A 17,269-nucleotide genomic window follows, 5' to 3' on the forward strand; every position below is an offset into this window, starting at 1 on the left:
TTAGCAGATGAATGACACTGGTTTAATTCAGGCTGCCCGGCGGTGACCCGGATGTGACAGGTGTGAGCAAGGGACCGTGTGCAAAGTGCCACACCAAAGAGAGACAGACTGCTGTTCAAAAGAAAAATAAAATCTACTTCACCCATGCAAACTGTAGTCTCCCTAACTGCACTTCAGTCAAGTGGACTTCCCTGTTTATGATACAACTACAACAGTTCTGAGAGAAAAATATGGCTTTAAATTGATTAGTAATATATTAGCCTATCTAACCTGATGGTTGTCCTTGGACTCTGCTCAGTGGTGCCTTACTAATAACTGGTGTTGGTGTGGTATTCTAATAAAGGGTTTATCTTGGAAATATGAGCCTGCAATTCACTGACAGGGCAATAATGGGCCAAAAACAGAGTAATGATGGGGTCAAAGAAAAAGGACAGCAGTGAGGTAAACCCGTAGGCTATAATAATATAAATGGTTTGAAAATGGTAATATGGCGACATTAAAAAAGGGTTATAAGCTACATTTTTGGAATATTGGGCATTGATCATCTTAAAAATCAGATGAAAATCCTTTTAAGTCAATACTGGAAATCAAATGTTATTTGTCTGGAGTAAATGATGCACACTGAAATAATAGTGTTTACTTTTACCACTGTAGTTAGGTCACTACATGAGATCCTGGAGGGGTAATCAAAGTTACCATGATTCATGATTTAGAGTCATTTCACCTGAAGACACTATGCAGGAGGACAATCAAGCAGTTGGTCCATTGCATATTGTCATATATGCTGAAGTCTCTATGAGCCCTGGCCTGCATGTAAGGAACAGGACAACACAGATCTCAGCTCTTCAACACACAAAACTAAAACACTGAAATGGAGAAATATGACAACTGAACATCAGTGGTGGAAGAAGTTCTTCAGTAAGTTGTTGTATGTTGTAATGTTGAAATATCCCATTACAAAATTAAAATGCTGCAACACACTGCACATTTGCTCTTCTCTAATCATAGTTTTTTGTGGAATATTGGATATTGTGGACTTGAACTGATATGACAGTGATATATAATACAATATGACATGTTCTCTATAGCTTTTAATGTGAGGTTAGTGCATTGGTACATGTTGATATGAGCTGTTTCCTTCTGCTCTTGTTATGAGTTCAAAGTGAAAGCTGCAGAACTGGTTTCATCTCAATGAAGCTTCTGATGTCTGAATTCAAACTTGTGTGTTGTGTGTCCTCCTGTTTGTCCAGTGTGATAAAGTCTCTGTTTGTGTAATAAATGTTCTTCCAGCAGAATAACAACAGTAACTGAACTGAGCTGTTGCTGTAGAGAGGATTTCTGCAGCTCTGTGGTTTAGTAATGTTTCATTATTGATACAGTGTCACACCCACTCAACACCAAAACAAGCCGTCATGAGCGCTGCCATTTTGTGACTTCCTTAGTTTGTTGTTATGAAATGGCAGACACACAACAACACCTGGCAGTCGCTGCAGGACAGTGAACATGAAGCAGTGATTTACTTCAGTGTTTGACTCTCAAATGAAAACAAGAGTTTTTTTTTAACATCTTTATTGACAACAAGAGTAGATACACAGGACTGAATACAGTTAGAGATGAAATAAGTGTATACAACATTAATACACAACCAAACCATCATAAATACGCCAGGGCTTTACAAAAAACATAAAGTTAAATAAATATTTTGTAAAGTTTACAGAGATCAGACGTTTTAACAACTTTTTATTCTCACAGTCACAGAGGAGGAGATATACTGACCAACATGCAGACAGTTCCAGGGAGTTTGGCTTCTTACCACAACATTTAGATTTATGTATGTAACATTTGGATAAAATAATTAAAGCTATCAGTCAGCGATCCGGTGGTTTTGTCTAACGTCTTGTCAGCCGATGGAGTTAGCAGCCCCCGCCCTCGTCATGGATCTATTGGTCCTCGTCCCTACGTCACCACATTCAGGCGCATCCCTTGGCTGCACACACAGAGAGGACTGCCCCTTTATGCCGTTCTCTCTCCTCATTGGATAAAGGTTGTAGGATACAAGGAAAGTTTTCTCCTGGGCTCAGAGCAGAGCAGAGTGACTGACAGACCCGTGTTTCAGACCAAACACTCTATAAGTGATTGCTGTCGGAAGATACAACTATTTAAGACTTAGATTAACACAAACATTCACCTGACTTCTGCTTTAACAAATTAATCATATAAAACTGAGAATTTAGTTTTTTTATCATATTCAGTGAAGCCAAACAAAACATTTTTCCAGCATAAATGAAACTGGGGGTAAATATGATCAGTGATGAAGCTCTAGAGTGTCTGCTGTTGTTGTGTGTGGGCCAGACCATAATAACTGAACCAAGGTTTGGTTGACAGAGACACGGTGGGTCTCCCTGACGTCAACACCTGAGTTCTTCACCTACAGAGACGTCAGCAGTGAGACAGCGCCCCCTCTAGACCAAGTATGGACCTACTGCTGAACCACCTGAGGATGTCACCTGACCCACTGTCAGTGAACGCACCATGATAATCCAGGACTGTGAGGTCACACGTTCATCAGATCAGAGGAAATGATAAACATCAAATATATCAATATATTTAGTGTTCATCATCATGGAAAACAAACAAACATTTATTTATCTCCTGAGAAATGTTTTTATGTGATGAATCAGCTCTGATCCTGAAATAAATGACAGATGAACTGATTCTTCTTCACTGTGTTTTCAGATTCACTTCATTCATGTAAAACACAGTGAACTGCAGGAGCTGCTGTAGTGACGTCTGCAGAGACACATTTATATTATAATAAGAAAACACATCACATCTTCTTCTTCTTCTGGTGTCTGAGCAGATGTGTGGACGTGTCTGCAGCTGTTTACACATCTGTTCAGGTTTGACTGAATCAAGACTCTGAGTTTATCTGATGTGAGTTTCTGATGTTTTTGTCCTTTGATATTTGATGTCACATTGAATTACATTGGTCTATTTTGCTTTAAAGAGGTTTTGATACAATATGTGAATAAAACACAAACTGCGCAGCACAAACTTTTTTTTAGCCTGACTCTTTGAGGTTGGAGACCTGCTGCAGATGTTTTACATGTAACATCAAAATACTGATGATTTGAACCCTCTATTTAAGCAATATCACACGAGAGGTCGTGCTGTTGTACTGTATATCAGCACGGCTGTGATTCGGTCGTAGGCACACGGCCTCCAGTGTGATGTTGCTTTTATACAACAGTGCTACGAGCGCATTTTAGAACAGTAATAAACTACAAGAGATTATGATTTGTTTGTTTATTTAATCATTTATTTTGCTCCGCCAACAGAAATAGTTCCGCAACTGGAAGGGAGACAAGGCTGTTGCCAGGCAACACATAAACATTTCATACTAGCTTGCTACTAGCTACAAGCTTCTCCACCGAGCTGCTTCCAGTGCTGGTTCTGGTTCTGAGCCCGTGTCTGATCAGCACCGGAGCAACAGGACCAGCGTGAAGATACAGAGACGTTATCGATACCGTATTACATTTGTTTATCATCTATGTAATCAATATAAACACAGTTGAAGCTAAGTAGCTGAGCTACGTGGCTAACAACAGCTAATGCTAATATCAAAACACATCACCGTCAAAACGTAGTTGCCCCCGCGGCGATTTTTTTCCAGCCGTGTTTAGTAGAGATTTATCTCCAATTAGACGGACCAGGTCAGGTCCAGGTTTTAATGTTCAGGTCCGTTTATAACGCCTGATTTCCACCGAGGCCGTCAGCGGCGCGGAACGTCAGCGTCGCGGTTTTGCTCCGTCCTCTGCCCGGTGTTGTGGCCCTACTGGTTTCAAGTTAACTGGTTACAGCTGCAGATGTTTTGCGCTCCCTGAGCAGATTCGTCACAAATTCACAAACATAAACAACATATTACCAGCGAGTTTCAAGCCACAATTCACATCTACCGCGGCGAATATGCTGCTGTGAGTGAGCACTAACAGTTACGTACCAGCCACATGGGAAAAAAAATAAAGTGGAGAAAAAATAATCTTCACATATTTGCGTGGGTCGGGACTCGATCTCGCTTCAGCAAAACCAATTACACCACTAATCACCTGTCTACCTCTGTGAGCCACTCCAGCTCACAGGTGACAGCCGCTTCACTGGATATCAGTCAATTACGTCACTACAGGTAACGTTTTGACTCGAGCTGATCTGAGACAACTGGTTACCATTGAAAATACACAGACAATGCCTCGGTGTTTATTGTTCTCTTTCCTCCAGTCTAATCAACATATTCAGCGCTACACTTCTCTCCGCACAACGCTACGCACCACAACAAAGCCTGTCGTGTTGAGAAAGTGATGAACTAGCTCGGAAATACTGTCAAAATACGCTCAACAATATGTAAACAAAAGCGAAACACTTGAGCCACTGCATGTGTACATGGGTGAAAAACGTACGACTTGCATTTAATCACATTACTGTATTGCGAATGTTTTGTGTACTTACATTTCTTTACACTTCTCTACAGATCTTATTAAACGCAAAGCGTATTTATTGGCGTGCATTAAAAGAAATGTCCATTTAAAGTCGCCGTGGTTCGAGGAAGAGGGGGGTGAAGTTAGCTAAGTCTAGCTGTTTCTGGGCTGCGGTGAATATGATGCGTTCAAGGGACCAGGGCAGCGTCGGACGTGAGTCGATTGTTTGGAAATGATTTATAGAATGGTCTCAATCAATCAATCAATTTGTTTATTTCGGGCATGTCAATTTAAATCATCATCGTCACACTTCATACACGAAATCTAAAGCATCAGACCATTCTATAAATCATTTCCAAACAATCGACTCACGTCCGACGCTGCCCTGGTCCCTTGAACGCATCATATACCGCAGCCCAGAAACAGCTAGACTCAAGAGCTAACTTCACCCCCCTCTTCCTCGAACCACGGCGACTTTAAATGGACATTTCTTTTAATGCACGCCAATAAATACGCTTTGCGTTTTATAAGATCTGTAGAAGTGTAAAGAAATGTAAGTACACAAAACATTCGCAATACAGTTATGTGATTAAATGCAAGTCGTACGTTTTTCACCCATGTACACATGCAGTGGCTCAAGTGTTTCGCTTTTGTTTACATATTGTTGAGCGTATTTTGACAGTATTTCCGAGCTAGTTCATCACTTTCTCAACACGACAGGCTTTGTTGTGGTGCGTAGCGTTGTGCGGAGAGAAGTGTAGCGCTGAATGTGTTGATTAGACTGGAGGAAAAAGAACAATACACCGAGGCATTGTCCGTGTATTTCAAAGGCAAACCGATGGTAACCAGTTGTCTCAGATCAGCTCGAGTCAAAACGTTACCTGTAGTGACGTAATTGACTGATATCCAGTGAAGCGGCTGGCACCTGTGAGCTTGAGTGGCTCACAGAGGTAGACAGGTGGTTAGTGGTGTAATTGGTTTTGCTGAAGCGAGATCGAGTCCCGACCCACGCAAATATGTGAAGATTATTTTTTCTCCACTTTATTTTTTTTCCCATGTGGCTGGTACGTAACTGTTAGTGCTCACTCACAGCAGCATATTCGCCGCGGTAGATGTGAATTGTGGCTTGAAACTCGCTGGTAATATGTTGTGTATGTTTGTGAATTTGTGACGAATCTGCTCAGGGAGCGCAAAACATCTGCATCTGCAACCAGTTAACTTGAAACCAGTAGGGCCACAACACCGGCGTCAATCCCCACCGGACGTGTTACGGCAGCGAAGCGCTGCCTTGCGAGCCAGCCGTATTCACGCGAGAATACGGAACGTACGCGAGATCGTTGCTCTTGATACAGTGTAGAGCGGTTGATATTAACAAAGTGGCGACAGCTTTTGATGTTTCACTATTTTAATTTATTTACAGCTGCGTCACCTTTACTTTGAAAGTCCAGTGGAGCTGGATCAGAACGGAGCGTTTGTACGGAGGGAGAGATCAGCTGATCCGCTGCTGTTTACTTTCTGAGCGTCTCCGCCTCCTCACCCGTTGAGCTGAGCGTCAGGAGCTCATTATAGCCTATATCAGGCTATATATATTTTATTTTATATAGCCTACAGTCAGTCACCACGTTTATACAGTATATGGTCACCACTGAAAGAAGTTGTCCGCTCGCAGCAGGACAGACAATCAGATGGATAATCAGTAAAGTTAATAACTTCACTTAATGTGGCCATGAATAAATTAATTCCAGTGTTTTGCCTGCTGTATATATCAGTGTTGCCCAAACGCAGATCTTGAATAAGTCTCCGCTGTTTTCACATTTAAAAAGGTCTTTGTTGTCTTTGTACAGAGACAATATGAGATTTGCTTGTAGTGCAGCACCTAAAAAAAACCCCACTGTAACCTATTCAGCCTCGCTTCCAATAAAACACACACTCGCGTTATAATTGCGATCAGTGGAATATATAACAATATAAAACACAATTTAAAATGACAGTTGATGTTGCTCTAGTTTATTTAGTTTAAATGGATAAAGCTTCATATAATAGCGCAAGAGCTGTCAGAAAAATTAAAAGCAGCCTCCTCTCGTCGTATTTGCAGCAACACTGTTGCTTCAGACTGCGATCGTGCTTTTTTTATATATATATCGCTCATACTCTCTCCATTAAAACAATTGCACTCCTCTTGGCTGAAATCAGCCCGTTGCGGATCAATTTCGTGCAGAAGTTTAATCATATGACGCCAAATGCCCCCGTGCACGCACAGACCATAAAGATGAGAGCCGGACTTAACAAACCGACTTGAGGTTTTGTTGAGCTGGAAGATGAACACAAAGCCTGGCCATGTTGAGCCTCCTTCGCAGTGCTTCTGCACCTAGTCCAACACAGCTGACTTTTATTCTCCGACGTAATGTTGTTGTGAAGTTAGATGACGTGCATGTTGTGTTTTATTTTGAAAGGGAGCGGAAGTGTTTTACTTTGATACAGTGTCTGACTTCCTGTCTGGTGCGATCGGCTCTGTTGAGCTTGACGCGATTTAGCAACGGGAGCGTCAAAAATAGAAGTGCTACGGATTGATAGCGCTGCGGCGCGGAGAGCCGCGGCTGGGACGCTGCTGAGACGTGTCGCGGCGCTTCCGGTGGACATATTAATATTGATTAGAGTGACGGCTATCGGCAGCGGTGACCGCGACGCTGACGTTCCGCGCCGCTGACGGCCTCGGTGGAAATCAGGCGTTAGCTCCTGTCCAGCTGAACAGCGGAGTGATTATGTCTGTGAAAAGTTTTTTTTTTATTTTTTTTTATTTAGAATTAGAAATACAAATCTTACAAGCAGCAAATTTCAGTATAAAATACATTTTGAAACCGAGCTTAACATGTCAGCATTTCAATAAAGATTTAACACAGTAACAGATGGAACAGGAAAGCCATAAAATAAAAAAAATGAAAATAAAAATAAAAAAGATATATAAAAATTATAATTTGAGGTAAAAATTCAAATAAATAGATATTTCATACAAAAAACATAAATTAAAATTTACAAATATAGGAAATTAGGATCATATACAACATACCTCACATTAGTTTTCTGGGGTCTGATGAAGGGAGAAATCAAATAAATGTTGATATAAACGTTGTGCATTCTTGGACTTAATGTTTTTGAGTGAGTCACAGAAAATAGAGAGCTCTTTTAAGAAAATAGAAAACAATGGGGTTACATTTAGAAATTTACATTTATGAATAAAATATTTAGCCAATATTATGAGGTTATTTAAGAGAAATTCCAGCTTCGAGTCTTTCAAAAAAACACCAAACCTTATGTTACTGTACGTTAATTTTGACAAAGACAGGTTGTTATTCAGAAAACAATGACAAAATGCATTCCAGAATAACATAGAAACATTACAAGAGAAGAAAAGATGTTCTTGTGTTTCAATTTCAGTTTTACAAAATATACATTCATTTAATTCAATATTAAATCTAAGGTGCAATAGTTGTCTAGATGGGTATATCTCATTTATTGTTTTAAAATGCACTTCTTTCGCTTTCGGTGGAATAGAAAATTTCAAAAAGTTACATCTGATTTTTATGCAGGTAGATTGATCAGTACAATAACTTTCCAGCATGAATTTTCTTTTTAAAGGTGAGGGAAAACATTCATTAGATAGTATGGATCTTAGAAAGCGATTTTTACCACATTTCACATCTGAGAAAAGACAATCACGAATAAATAAAGGAAATAGACGAGGTACAGTTGACACATAAAGTAAAGAACCTTTTATAGAAGCAATTAAAGCTTGCGGTATAGCATTAATTAAATCATTGTACACTTTTTGGGAACAATTTATGTTGTACTTATTCCTAAAATCTAGATAATCATATATATTGCCTCTGTAGTCCATTAAATGTTGAATAGACCAAATTCCTTGATCCTGCCATTCTTTCAGGAATACAGACTTTCTTTTTATTCGAATGCATCTGTTGTTCCAGATTGGTGTGTTGTGGGGCGAAAAATTATGCTTAAAAATTAATTTCCAGTAGTGGAGGACCTGTTGGTGGAATTTCGATAACTTGATTGGCAATTTATTAACTTCAAAATCACATTTAAGTAAAAATTCTATACCCCCAAAGTTCAAGAAAATTTTCCTAGGAAGATTAAACCAGATATCCTCACATTGTTTTATAAAATTTTGTAGCCATTTGAGTTTTAGGGAACCATTCATTGGATCAAAATCAATTGCATTCAGCCCACCTTCTTCCAAAGATTTAATGATATCATTTTTTCTAATATAATGATGTCTATTGTTCCATATAAAATTAAAATTGTTTTGATTTATAGTTTTAATTATATTGTCAGGGATGTTTAAAGAATAAGCAGGGTAAATTAACCTTGATAAACCTTCCATTTTTGAGATTAAAACTCTTCCAAAAATAGATAGGTCCCTTTGTAGCCAAATATTCAAAATAGTTTTACTTTTTTTAACATAATCTCCAAAATTAATTTTCTCTCTAATTTTCAAATCTTTGGAAACAGTAATACCTAAATATTTAACTTCATTTTTAATAGGTATATTCTCAATCTGAGTGGAGGGGTGATTATGAATTGCCATCAGTTGGCATTTATTTAAATTCAAGTAAAGGCCGGATGCCTGTGAAAATATAGAAACAATTTTTAGGGCATTTGTAATTTGAGCTTCATTTTTAAGAAACAAGGTTGTATCATCCGCTAATTGAGTTATGATTAATGAATCTCCCATGACATTTAGCGGCATAATGTCCTCACAATTTTTAACCATAATAGCTAACATTTCAGCCGCCATAATAAAGAGAAGGGGAGAAACGGGGCAACCTTGACGTATACCCCTCATGACCTCAAATCTACTGCAAGTGCCAAATGGTAATATCACTGAGCTGTTAATGTTTTTATAAAACATGCTAATAATTTCATTAAAGTTGGTTCCAAAGTCAAAATGATGTAAAGTGTCTAAAATAAATTGGTGTTCAATACTATCAAAAGCTTTGCAGAAATCTAAAAATAAAATAAAACCATTGTCATCAATACAGTCACTATAATCTAATAAATCCAACACTAACCTTATATTGTTATGGATGGAACGACCTTTTAGAAATCCTGATTGTGTTCCACTGATAATCTGAGTTATTCCTTCTTTAAGCCTATTAGCTATTATGTGAGCAAATATTTTATAATCCACGTTGAGTAAAGTGATAGGCCTCAAGTTTTTTAGATATTTCTTGTCCTTATCAGGTTTGGGAATAAGATTTATTAGACCTTGTTTCATCGTGGGTGTTATAGATTTATTCCTACAGCACTCACATATCGCAAAAAAACAATAATTCCTTAATTTCTTCCCAAAAAAATTTATAAAAGTTTGTAGAAAGACCATCTTGTCCTGGTGCTTTCCCTAAAGCCATTTTTTTGATTGCCATATCCAGTTCATATAATTCAATATCTGAATCGCATAAATTCTTGAAATCAGTGCTGATTGTCGGTATATGATGTTTAATACTCTGAAAAAAAGCATCTGATTTTTCTTTAGAAAAATCTGACGAGTATAATTCTTTATAAAATCTATAAACTTCTTCAGATATTTGTTTGGGGTCTATACATTCTACATCATTTATTATTAGTGCATTAGTTGCATTTCTTTCTTGTCTTCTTTTCTCTAAACCACAAAAATATGCAGTGTTTTTCTCTCCCTCCTCTATCCATTTGGCCCTGGATCTTATATATGCTCCTCGTGCTTTCCTCAAGTACAACTGGTCTAGTTTGGATTGTAGATTTATGAATTCATTTCTGTCCGATTCTGTCATAGGTGTCTTCCTACAACATTCATCTATCTTTTGTACCAATAAAAGTTCTTGTTCTCTTATTTCTTGACTTCTTTTTTTCCCAAATTTAATTGAGATTTGTCTAACTTTGTACTTTAAAAACTCCCATCTGTTACAGTATCCACCTATTGTCGTATCAAATTTAATTTCAAGTATCAGATCTTTAATTAATTTGCAGTACTCATCACATTTCACTAAATCAGCATTAAATTTCCAGTGCGTGTTTCTTTTGTTACTGTTATGTGATGGCTGAAGAACAAGAGATAAAAGGCAGTGGTCAGTTAAAGGTGCACCAGACATAGATACCTTGGACACAAAATTTACTAAATCAGGTGTTGATAACCACAGATCAATTCTGGATTTAGCGCTTCCACAGGGTTTTATCCAAGAAAATTGACATGTATCCATATTCTTAGACCTCCAAATATCAATAAATGAGAACACATTACAGAAATCAAGCAAGGTTGTGTTATAATGGTGATTATTAAATTTTGATGGGCATCTATCACGCCAATCATCAGGTGCGATGTTAAAGTCTCCTCCTAACAAAACTAGGTTTGTGTTGTATACATTTTTGTATTCAGTGACAACATCAGAAATTTCTGATAACATAAGCTTATTGAGGTTGATATTGTTATAACCATAAATGTTAACTAATATATTCAGTGAACCCTCAATGTTTAAAACAACAGCTAACCAGTGTCCATTTTCATCCGCTTTGTGTGTAATGACATTCCCAGGACATCGATTAAAACAAAGTGCCACACCTGCAGATCTATTAGTGCCATGGCTGAATAGTATCTTATCTCCCCATTGACTTGTCCAAAAGGTGACGTCCTCAGCACTGGAGTGCGTTTCTTGAAGGAAAACACACTGAGCTTTCTGTCCTTTGCAGTATAAAAAAAATAGCTTTCCTTTTAATATTGTCCTTGAGTCCCCTTGCATTTAAAGAAATAAAAGATAAATTGGCTTTCAAAGTGTTCATTTGCTGGTTAACCTCGCAGCAAACAACAGAAGACAGTTATATGAAAAAGAACGAGAAGAAAAAGAGAGTCTTTTTACGCTGAACACAGACTGGTTTCCTCTGTAAACTTCCCCCCACATACCTCTTCATCAGTAGTATAGGACGTGTGGTGACACGTGGTGACACACCCCCTCATCTCAAACCTGGATGCGACGTCCGTTTATGAAACCAAATGGACCACGAAAGTAAGCCTTTTCTCCCGCCTTCTTAGCCTGGCTGATCCGTGGCCACAGCGCTTCTCTGGCTCTCCTGTCCTCCTCCGTGAGGTCCTCCACGAACTTCACTCCCGCTTCTTTGCAGACTCTTGAGTCCTTTGTTAACTTCCAGAACGCATCCCAATGTTGTCTTCTTGTGAACTGGATAATGATGAAGCGTGTTCTGTTCTCTGCTCTTTGACCAATTCGGTGGACTGTGTCAACGATGTCATCCATTTTCTGCTCCCAGTGTGGTGCTACTTTACTGAGCAGACGTACCACATCATCTCTTGTGTTTTCATTCATTTTCTCAGGCAAACCCTTCATTCTTAGGTTCCACCTTCTTTTATATCTATCCTGTTCTTTGGACTTCTCTTGTAAAGCATCGTGGTCTTTGCGTAGGCGTTCAACCTCTTTTTCCATCGTCGATACTTTAACTTTACAGTCCTTTACTTCCATTGCATTAAACTCCGACCCTTTGGTTAAGCCTGCGATGACCACGGAGTTTTGCTTCATTTGCATGCTAAGCTCTTCTAGCTTTTGTTCCTGCGAGTCAAATCTTCCCGATAGCGTTTGGATAGCAGCAAGGATTGTAGCATTAGACACATCTTCATTACCTTTCGGTATCTTTCGTGGGTGAGCTCCTTTAGACGGTGTCGTTGGGTCCGGCTGGGACATTTCATCCAAACTCCTCTTGTCACCGGAGCATTCCGTTTCCATGAGGGCTTGTTGCTGAGCATAGACATGTTCGTCCTCTCTCGGAAGAGAAGATATGATCGAGTTTGGGTCCTTTTGACTCATTCCTCGGCTGGTACTTACAGAAAGTTATTTTCGAAACTCCAAAAAGTAAGTTGAAGGGGGGGATAATATGTTAATTAACTTATTTGAGGAATTTTTTTGAAGAGAGGTGCGCCGACACAACCGCTCAGTCCGCCATCTTGCGCGGGAATGTCTGTGAAAAGTCCCAGTGCTGTTATACTGTATATCAGCACTATGGAATGTCTCGTTGTCCAATCAAATTGCTTGGTTGGGACCGGTCGGAACTACCTGTTGTATAATCTATAATAAAACATTATTATTTCCTCATTAAAGGGATAGTTCAACATGTTGTCAAATTGGCCCATTGCCATAATCCCTATAGTCATAGCAGTAGGTTCGTTACCTTTAATTGTCGGTGCAAGCTGTTTTTAGAACGGCGGAGCAGAGCCGTGAGCTGCACATTCACCACGCTATGAGATAATAACACGTTACCAGTTGTTGTAGAGGTCAGACTGTTGTTAAAGGGACAACGAGGAGTTTCTATTCGGTTATAAAAAAGTCTCACGTTAATGTGGATGAATCTCCGCTACCCACACTTGTTAATGGGCCCATTTTCGATAAATATATCGTTCTGTCTCTATCGTTATTTTGTTATTATTAGTGGTGGCGGAAGTGCTGGTCGAGCCGACCAGCGTTTCCTTCGTTGCGAATCATGAGAATAACGCAGCCGCATCGCCGTTTATGGTCGGAACTACGGTGGTATGTGAACCTCTTTGAACCTCTGACTTTAATTATTGATGAATGAAAACATGAGTCCGTCTTGCGCCCGGTCAAAGAAATGTACGGTGCGCGCGGAGGCTCATAAATGTAGTGTGAAAACGCTTCGCTTTTCCAAAACTCCTCGTTGTCCCTTTAACACTGTCATCATTGCGTGGGAACTGTTGTTGTTTATTTGTTTATAATTTTTTGTTTACTGTTGTATACATTGCTCTCTGTGAAAGGTGCTATACAAATACATGTATTATTATATTATTATTACCTTCCCATGGCCCTCACGTCTCCTCCTCTCCCTCCTCCATCTGGTTCATTCTAAGGGTTTAGATGCAGATCTAGATGTGGTTATTTCAGGTTTAGGGAATATTCACCAGCATTTATGAAGGAGTGAGTGTGTGTGTGTGTGGGGGGGGTCAGTTACCTTCACTCGTCGGCACACTTCTTACACCCCCCTGGGGACAAATTAAGTGTTTTTGAATTGAATTGAATACATTGCAAAGTCCAGAAGTCTCAAGTTGATCTGCTGATGTTTTCATCTGTTTTCCTCCATCCAGCTGCTCGTTTCTCCTTCTCTTGAGTTAAATTATGTTGGAAATTCTCTCTTGTCTTTTTCCCACATGTAGGTCAGAGGTCAGACTCAGTTACAGAGCTTCACAGTTCACCTGTCCAGAGCAGTGAGATGCGAAAAACTGACAAACACAATGTGCCATAATTCAAACACCAACTGTACAATGTCTTATCATAATTTTACTATACCGTATTTAAATATTAACTTGAACAAACTGTTATTTATTATTCTGTTTGTGACATTTGCAGTTTCTTCTGTCACTTTGTTGCTGTAACACTTTAAATGTCTTACTCTACCTTGTGTGTAAATGACTTGTGTCAAATGTATTGATCAAGCAGTTCAGTCAGATGAAGTTGATTAGAAATGTAATTAGTTCATTAACATCTACACTGCCTTTTAAAACATAAACACTCAGACACTCAGCTGAACACCTTCTATAGAATTAAAGAAAAACAGACGTGACTCCTGACAGGGTTTTCAGAAAAACTTTATTCACCTATAAAACCATAATCTGTAAAAGTTGCAGTAAACATCACTGCATCACACACAACACTGCAAAAACTCAACATCTTACCAAGAATATCTGTCTTATTTCTAGTCAAAACAAATCTCATTAAACTTAAAATAAGACTCATCACATAAAAGTAGTTGGTTTTGATAGTGGAGCTAGTTTTTCTTTCTTATTACAAGCATAAACAACCTGCAGACTCACTGGCAGATTTTTCTACTTATTTCAAGGGAAAATTAGTTTGAAACAAGTGAAAATGATCTAAAAACAAGTTAGTTTTTAGGTGATGAATCTTATTTTAAGTGGAAAGAGTTTAGTTTTGACTAGAAATGAGACATTTTGACAAGAAATAAGACAAATATTCTTGGACATATTTCGAGTTGTTGCAGTGAAGATTGAAGTCAGAGCAGATCCCACAGGAAATAATTAAACCCTTAAAAAACAGAGAAATTCAAACTGCACTCCAGAAAAAAAAAACTCTTTGAAATAATAGATTTAAATCAAACTCTAGATTACAAAATGATTCTTATCTACACATCATTTAAAGCTGGAGTCATTTCTAAATGAAGAACAAGACATAATGTGCTACCATGTGTCCTGACAGAGCTGCAGCTGAGAGACGGTTTCTATGTCATCGTCTGTACAGAGAAATAACTCATCAACAGCAGCAGAACTCACTCTGCTTCACTTCACTCAGCACAGATTTACAGAGTGTCTGGTGAGTGATGAGCTCAGACACGTGACGTATTGATTATTGATTATTGATTAGCACACGGGGCCGAGGTCACATCCACCTGTTTGTTTACAGACTGAAGCAGAACAACAGCAGGTAAACAGGAAACAACAAACTAGAATCAACGCTCATTTGAATAATTAGATTTTCTTGATATTTTCCCTGATGATGTCGTTTAGAAGCAGAAACTCAGGAGTTGATGACATCATCTTCATCATCATCGATGCTCAGGCTTTTTCACCGACCTCCTGTCAAAAAGAAGGAATATTATATTTACACAATAATTATAATGATTATATTATATATAAAAGCTGTTAGTTTTTATACAGCTCACTATCAGTATATCTCATTAAATCCAGTGTGTTCAGTGTGGTGAGCTGAATAAACATGATGAAGAGCTCATTTTACTCACTTGTGACGATGATGATGATGAAGTGTCTGAAGCTGAGAAGAGAAAAACAGTTTGAGCTTCACTGTGAGACACTGAACTGAGACACAGGTGACAAAGATTTATTTCTTTAACTTAATGGCTTTTTTCACGTTTCATTATTTCAAAAACTGATTGATGATACTTACTGTTGGCCTGTGTGAAACCTGGAACACACAAAACACAATCAACAGTTATTATCATTTACAAAAGACAAAACTGTTTCTGTGTCAATATTACAGTTAAATATTTACAGTCTCTGTATTTTGTGTTATTACCAGATGGTCAGACATAAAACCAATGAGCTCATAGGAACATGAACAGAACAACAACAGCACAGATTTGTTTGTTTCACAGCTGTGAAGTAAAAAATAAAAAATAAAAATAATCGTTCATTCTTCACCTTTTGGTTTTTCATTCTTTTTCTTCCAGAGAAAGTATCCAGCACCGGCAGCGACAAGGACAAGAAGTCCAGCAACAACTCCTCCAACGACAGCACCAACTGGAAACTCTGAAACCAGATCAGGACGTTCACACTGTTCATGTTGTTTCATCTCAGTCTGTTTATTAACACAACTTCAACTTGAACCTTCAGAGGGTTTGAAGACCTGGACCAGAGAAACTAGATCACAACTCTGATGTTTTTAGCGTGATCTCACTTTTGTTTGTCTGGTAACACGTTACTGTTTGATTTACAACATGACATCATAATTATTGACCTGCTGAAAACTGTTGTTTTTACTGACTGTAACAGTTATTACACCACAGCTTATTAAAGAACAACAAGAAAAAAAAGTGATGTTTCATTAACATGAACTCCTTTTCACATGAAGGTGAAATATCTCCATCAGTTCAGAATCAACACACAGAAAACCCCCCAAAAAACAAAAAGCTGAAGGAAAACACATTCGTATAAAATCTATAAAATTAGTTTTGTCCCTTCACAGATAAGAGAGAAAATATTAAATCATGTGTAAAGTAGAACAGAAATGAAGTGGCTGAATCTACTGATGACAGGTGATGATTTACATGACATTTAGAAACTAATCAAAGAGTTAAAAAAAAACAGAAAGTGGAATTATTAGATCTTCATTGAAATTAATGGATTCTGTTGTATTTGACTCACTTTGGCTATGTTCACACTGCACAATTCAGATGTATTGCTCAAATCCGATTTTTTGTTTGCCTGTTCACATTACGTCTTTAAATGTGGCCTGTTACAATCAGGAAACATTTTATAACAAATATAAGTTACTGAATTGGAAAATAGATACATTACTTATTTCTTTTTTTAAATCAGGTTTACTGTAATTTCATCTGAACATTTGGAGAAATTAAACTTCTCATAAAAGCATCAAGTGTCTGAAGAAACTAATCTAGAGGATGGAATCAATAATTGACCTGGATGAGTAAAAAAAGAAAACACAAAAAAAAAACATCCATCACAATTATTTAACAAAATATAAATTAGATCAAAATAAACTAAATGTGTTTCTTACCTCCACCAGCTCCAGGTCTGTTCCTGTTGGTGATAACTGAGTCCAGTCTGGTGACGATGTCGTCCTTCAGTCCAGAGAGCTGGAACACACACTCACAGTTCCCCCAGTCTTCATCTTTGACTGATGAGAGGTGGATGGTCTTCTGGAAGGAGCCATCATGGTTGGGGAGGATCTCTCCTTGGTCCACGTCCTCATGAAGCTCCTCTCCATTCTTCCTCCAGAACATGACAGCTTTGTTTGGGTAGAAACCTGTAGCGTGGCAGCTGACTGGAGAGGAGGGAGAGGAGGGAGAGGAGGGGGTCTTCTGGAGGAGAGACACTGAGGGGGGGGCTGGAGGACAAACAGAGAAACAGATTCTAGTTTATTATAATTCAGTATAAGCTGCTGTAGTTCCTGTTGGATGTGTTTCAGATGGCACTCTGACAGTTTACTGTCTAAATGTCCAGTGTGATAAAGGAGAAAAGGAGG

General features: G+C 38.4%; 1 protein-coding gene across 1 annotated transcript in view; it reads right to left on the bottom strand.

Annotated features, from left to right (window-relative positions):
• Positions 1 to 14,105: 14,105 nt before the first annotated feature.
• The window catches only part of LOC310993991 (major histocompatibility complex class I-related gene protein-like), a 28,488-nt gene continuing 25,324 nt past the window's right edge, over positions 14,106 to 17,269 (bottom strand). Inside the window, exons 4-8 of the mRNA XM_083982489.1 lie at positions 16,802 to 17,131; positions 15,706 to 15,813; positions 15,452 to 15,469; positions 15,288 to 15,319; positions 14,106 to 15,123 (exon numbers count right to left, since the gene is read on the bottom strand). Of these exons, the coding sequence (XP_083838615.1) occupies positions 15,103 to 15,123; positions 15,288 to 15,319; positions 15,452 to 15,469; positions 15,706 to 15,813; positions 16,802 to 17,131 (509 nt within the window). The 3' untranslated portion in view covers positions 14,106 to 15,102. The remainder of the gene's footprint in view (positions 15,124 to 15,287; positions 15,320 to 15,451; positions 15,470 to 15,705; positions 15,814 to 16,801; positions 17,132 to 17,269) is intronic.

Source organism: Trachurus trachurus (genome assembly GCF_905171665.1).
Source record: "Trachurus trachurus genome assembly, chromosome: 11".
Classification (NCBI taxonomy): domain Eukaryota; kingdom Metazoa; phylum Chordata; class Actinopteri; order Carangiformes; family Carangidae; genus Trachurus; species Trachurus trachurus.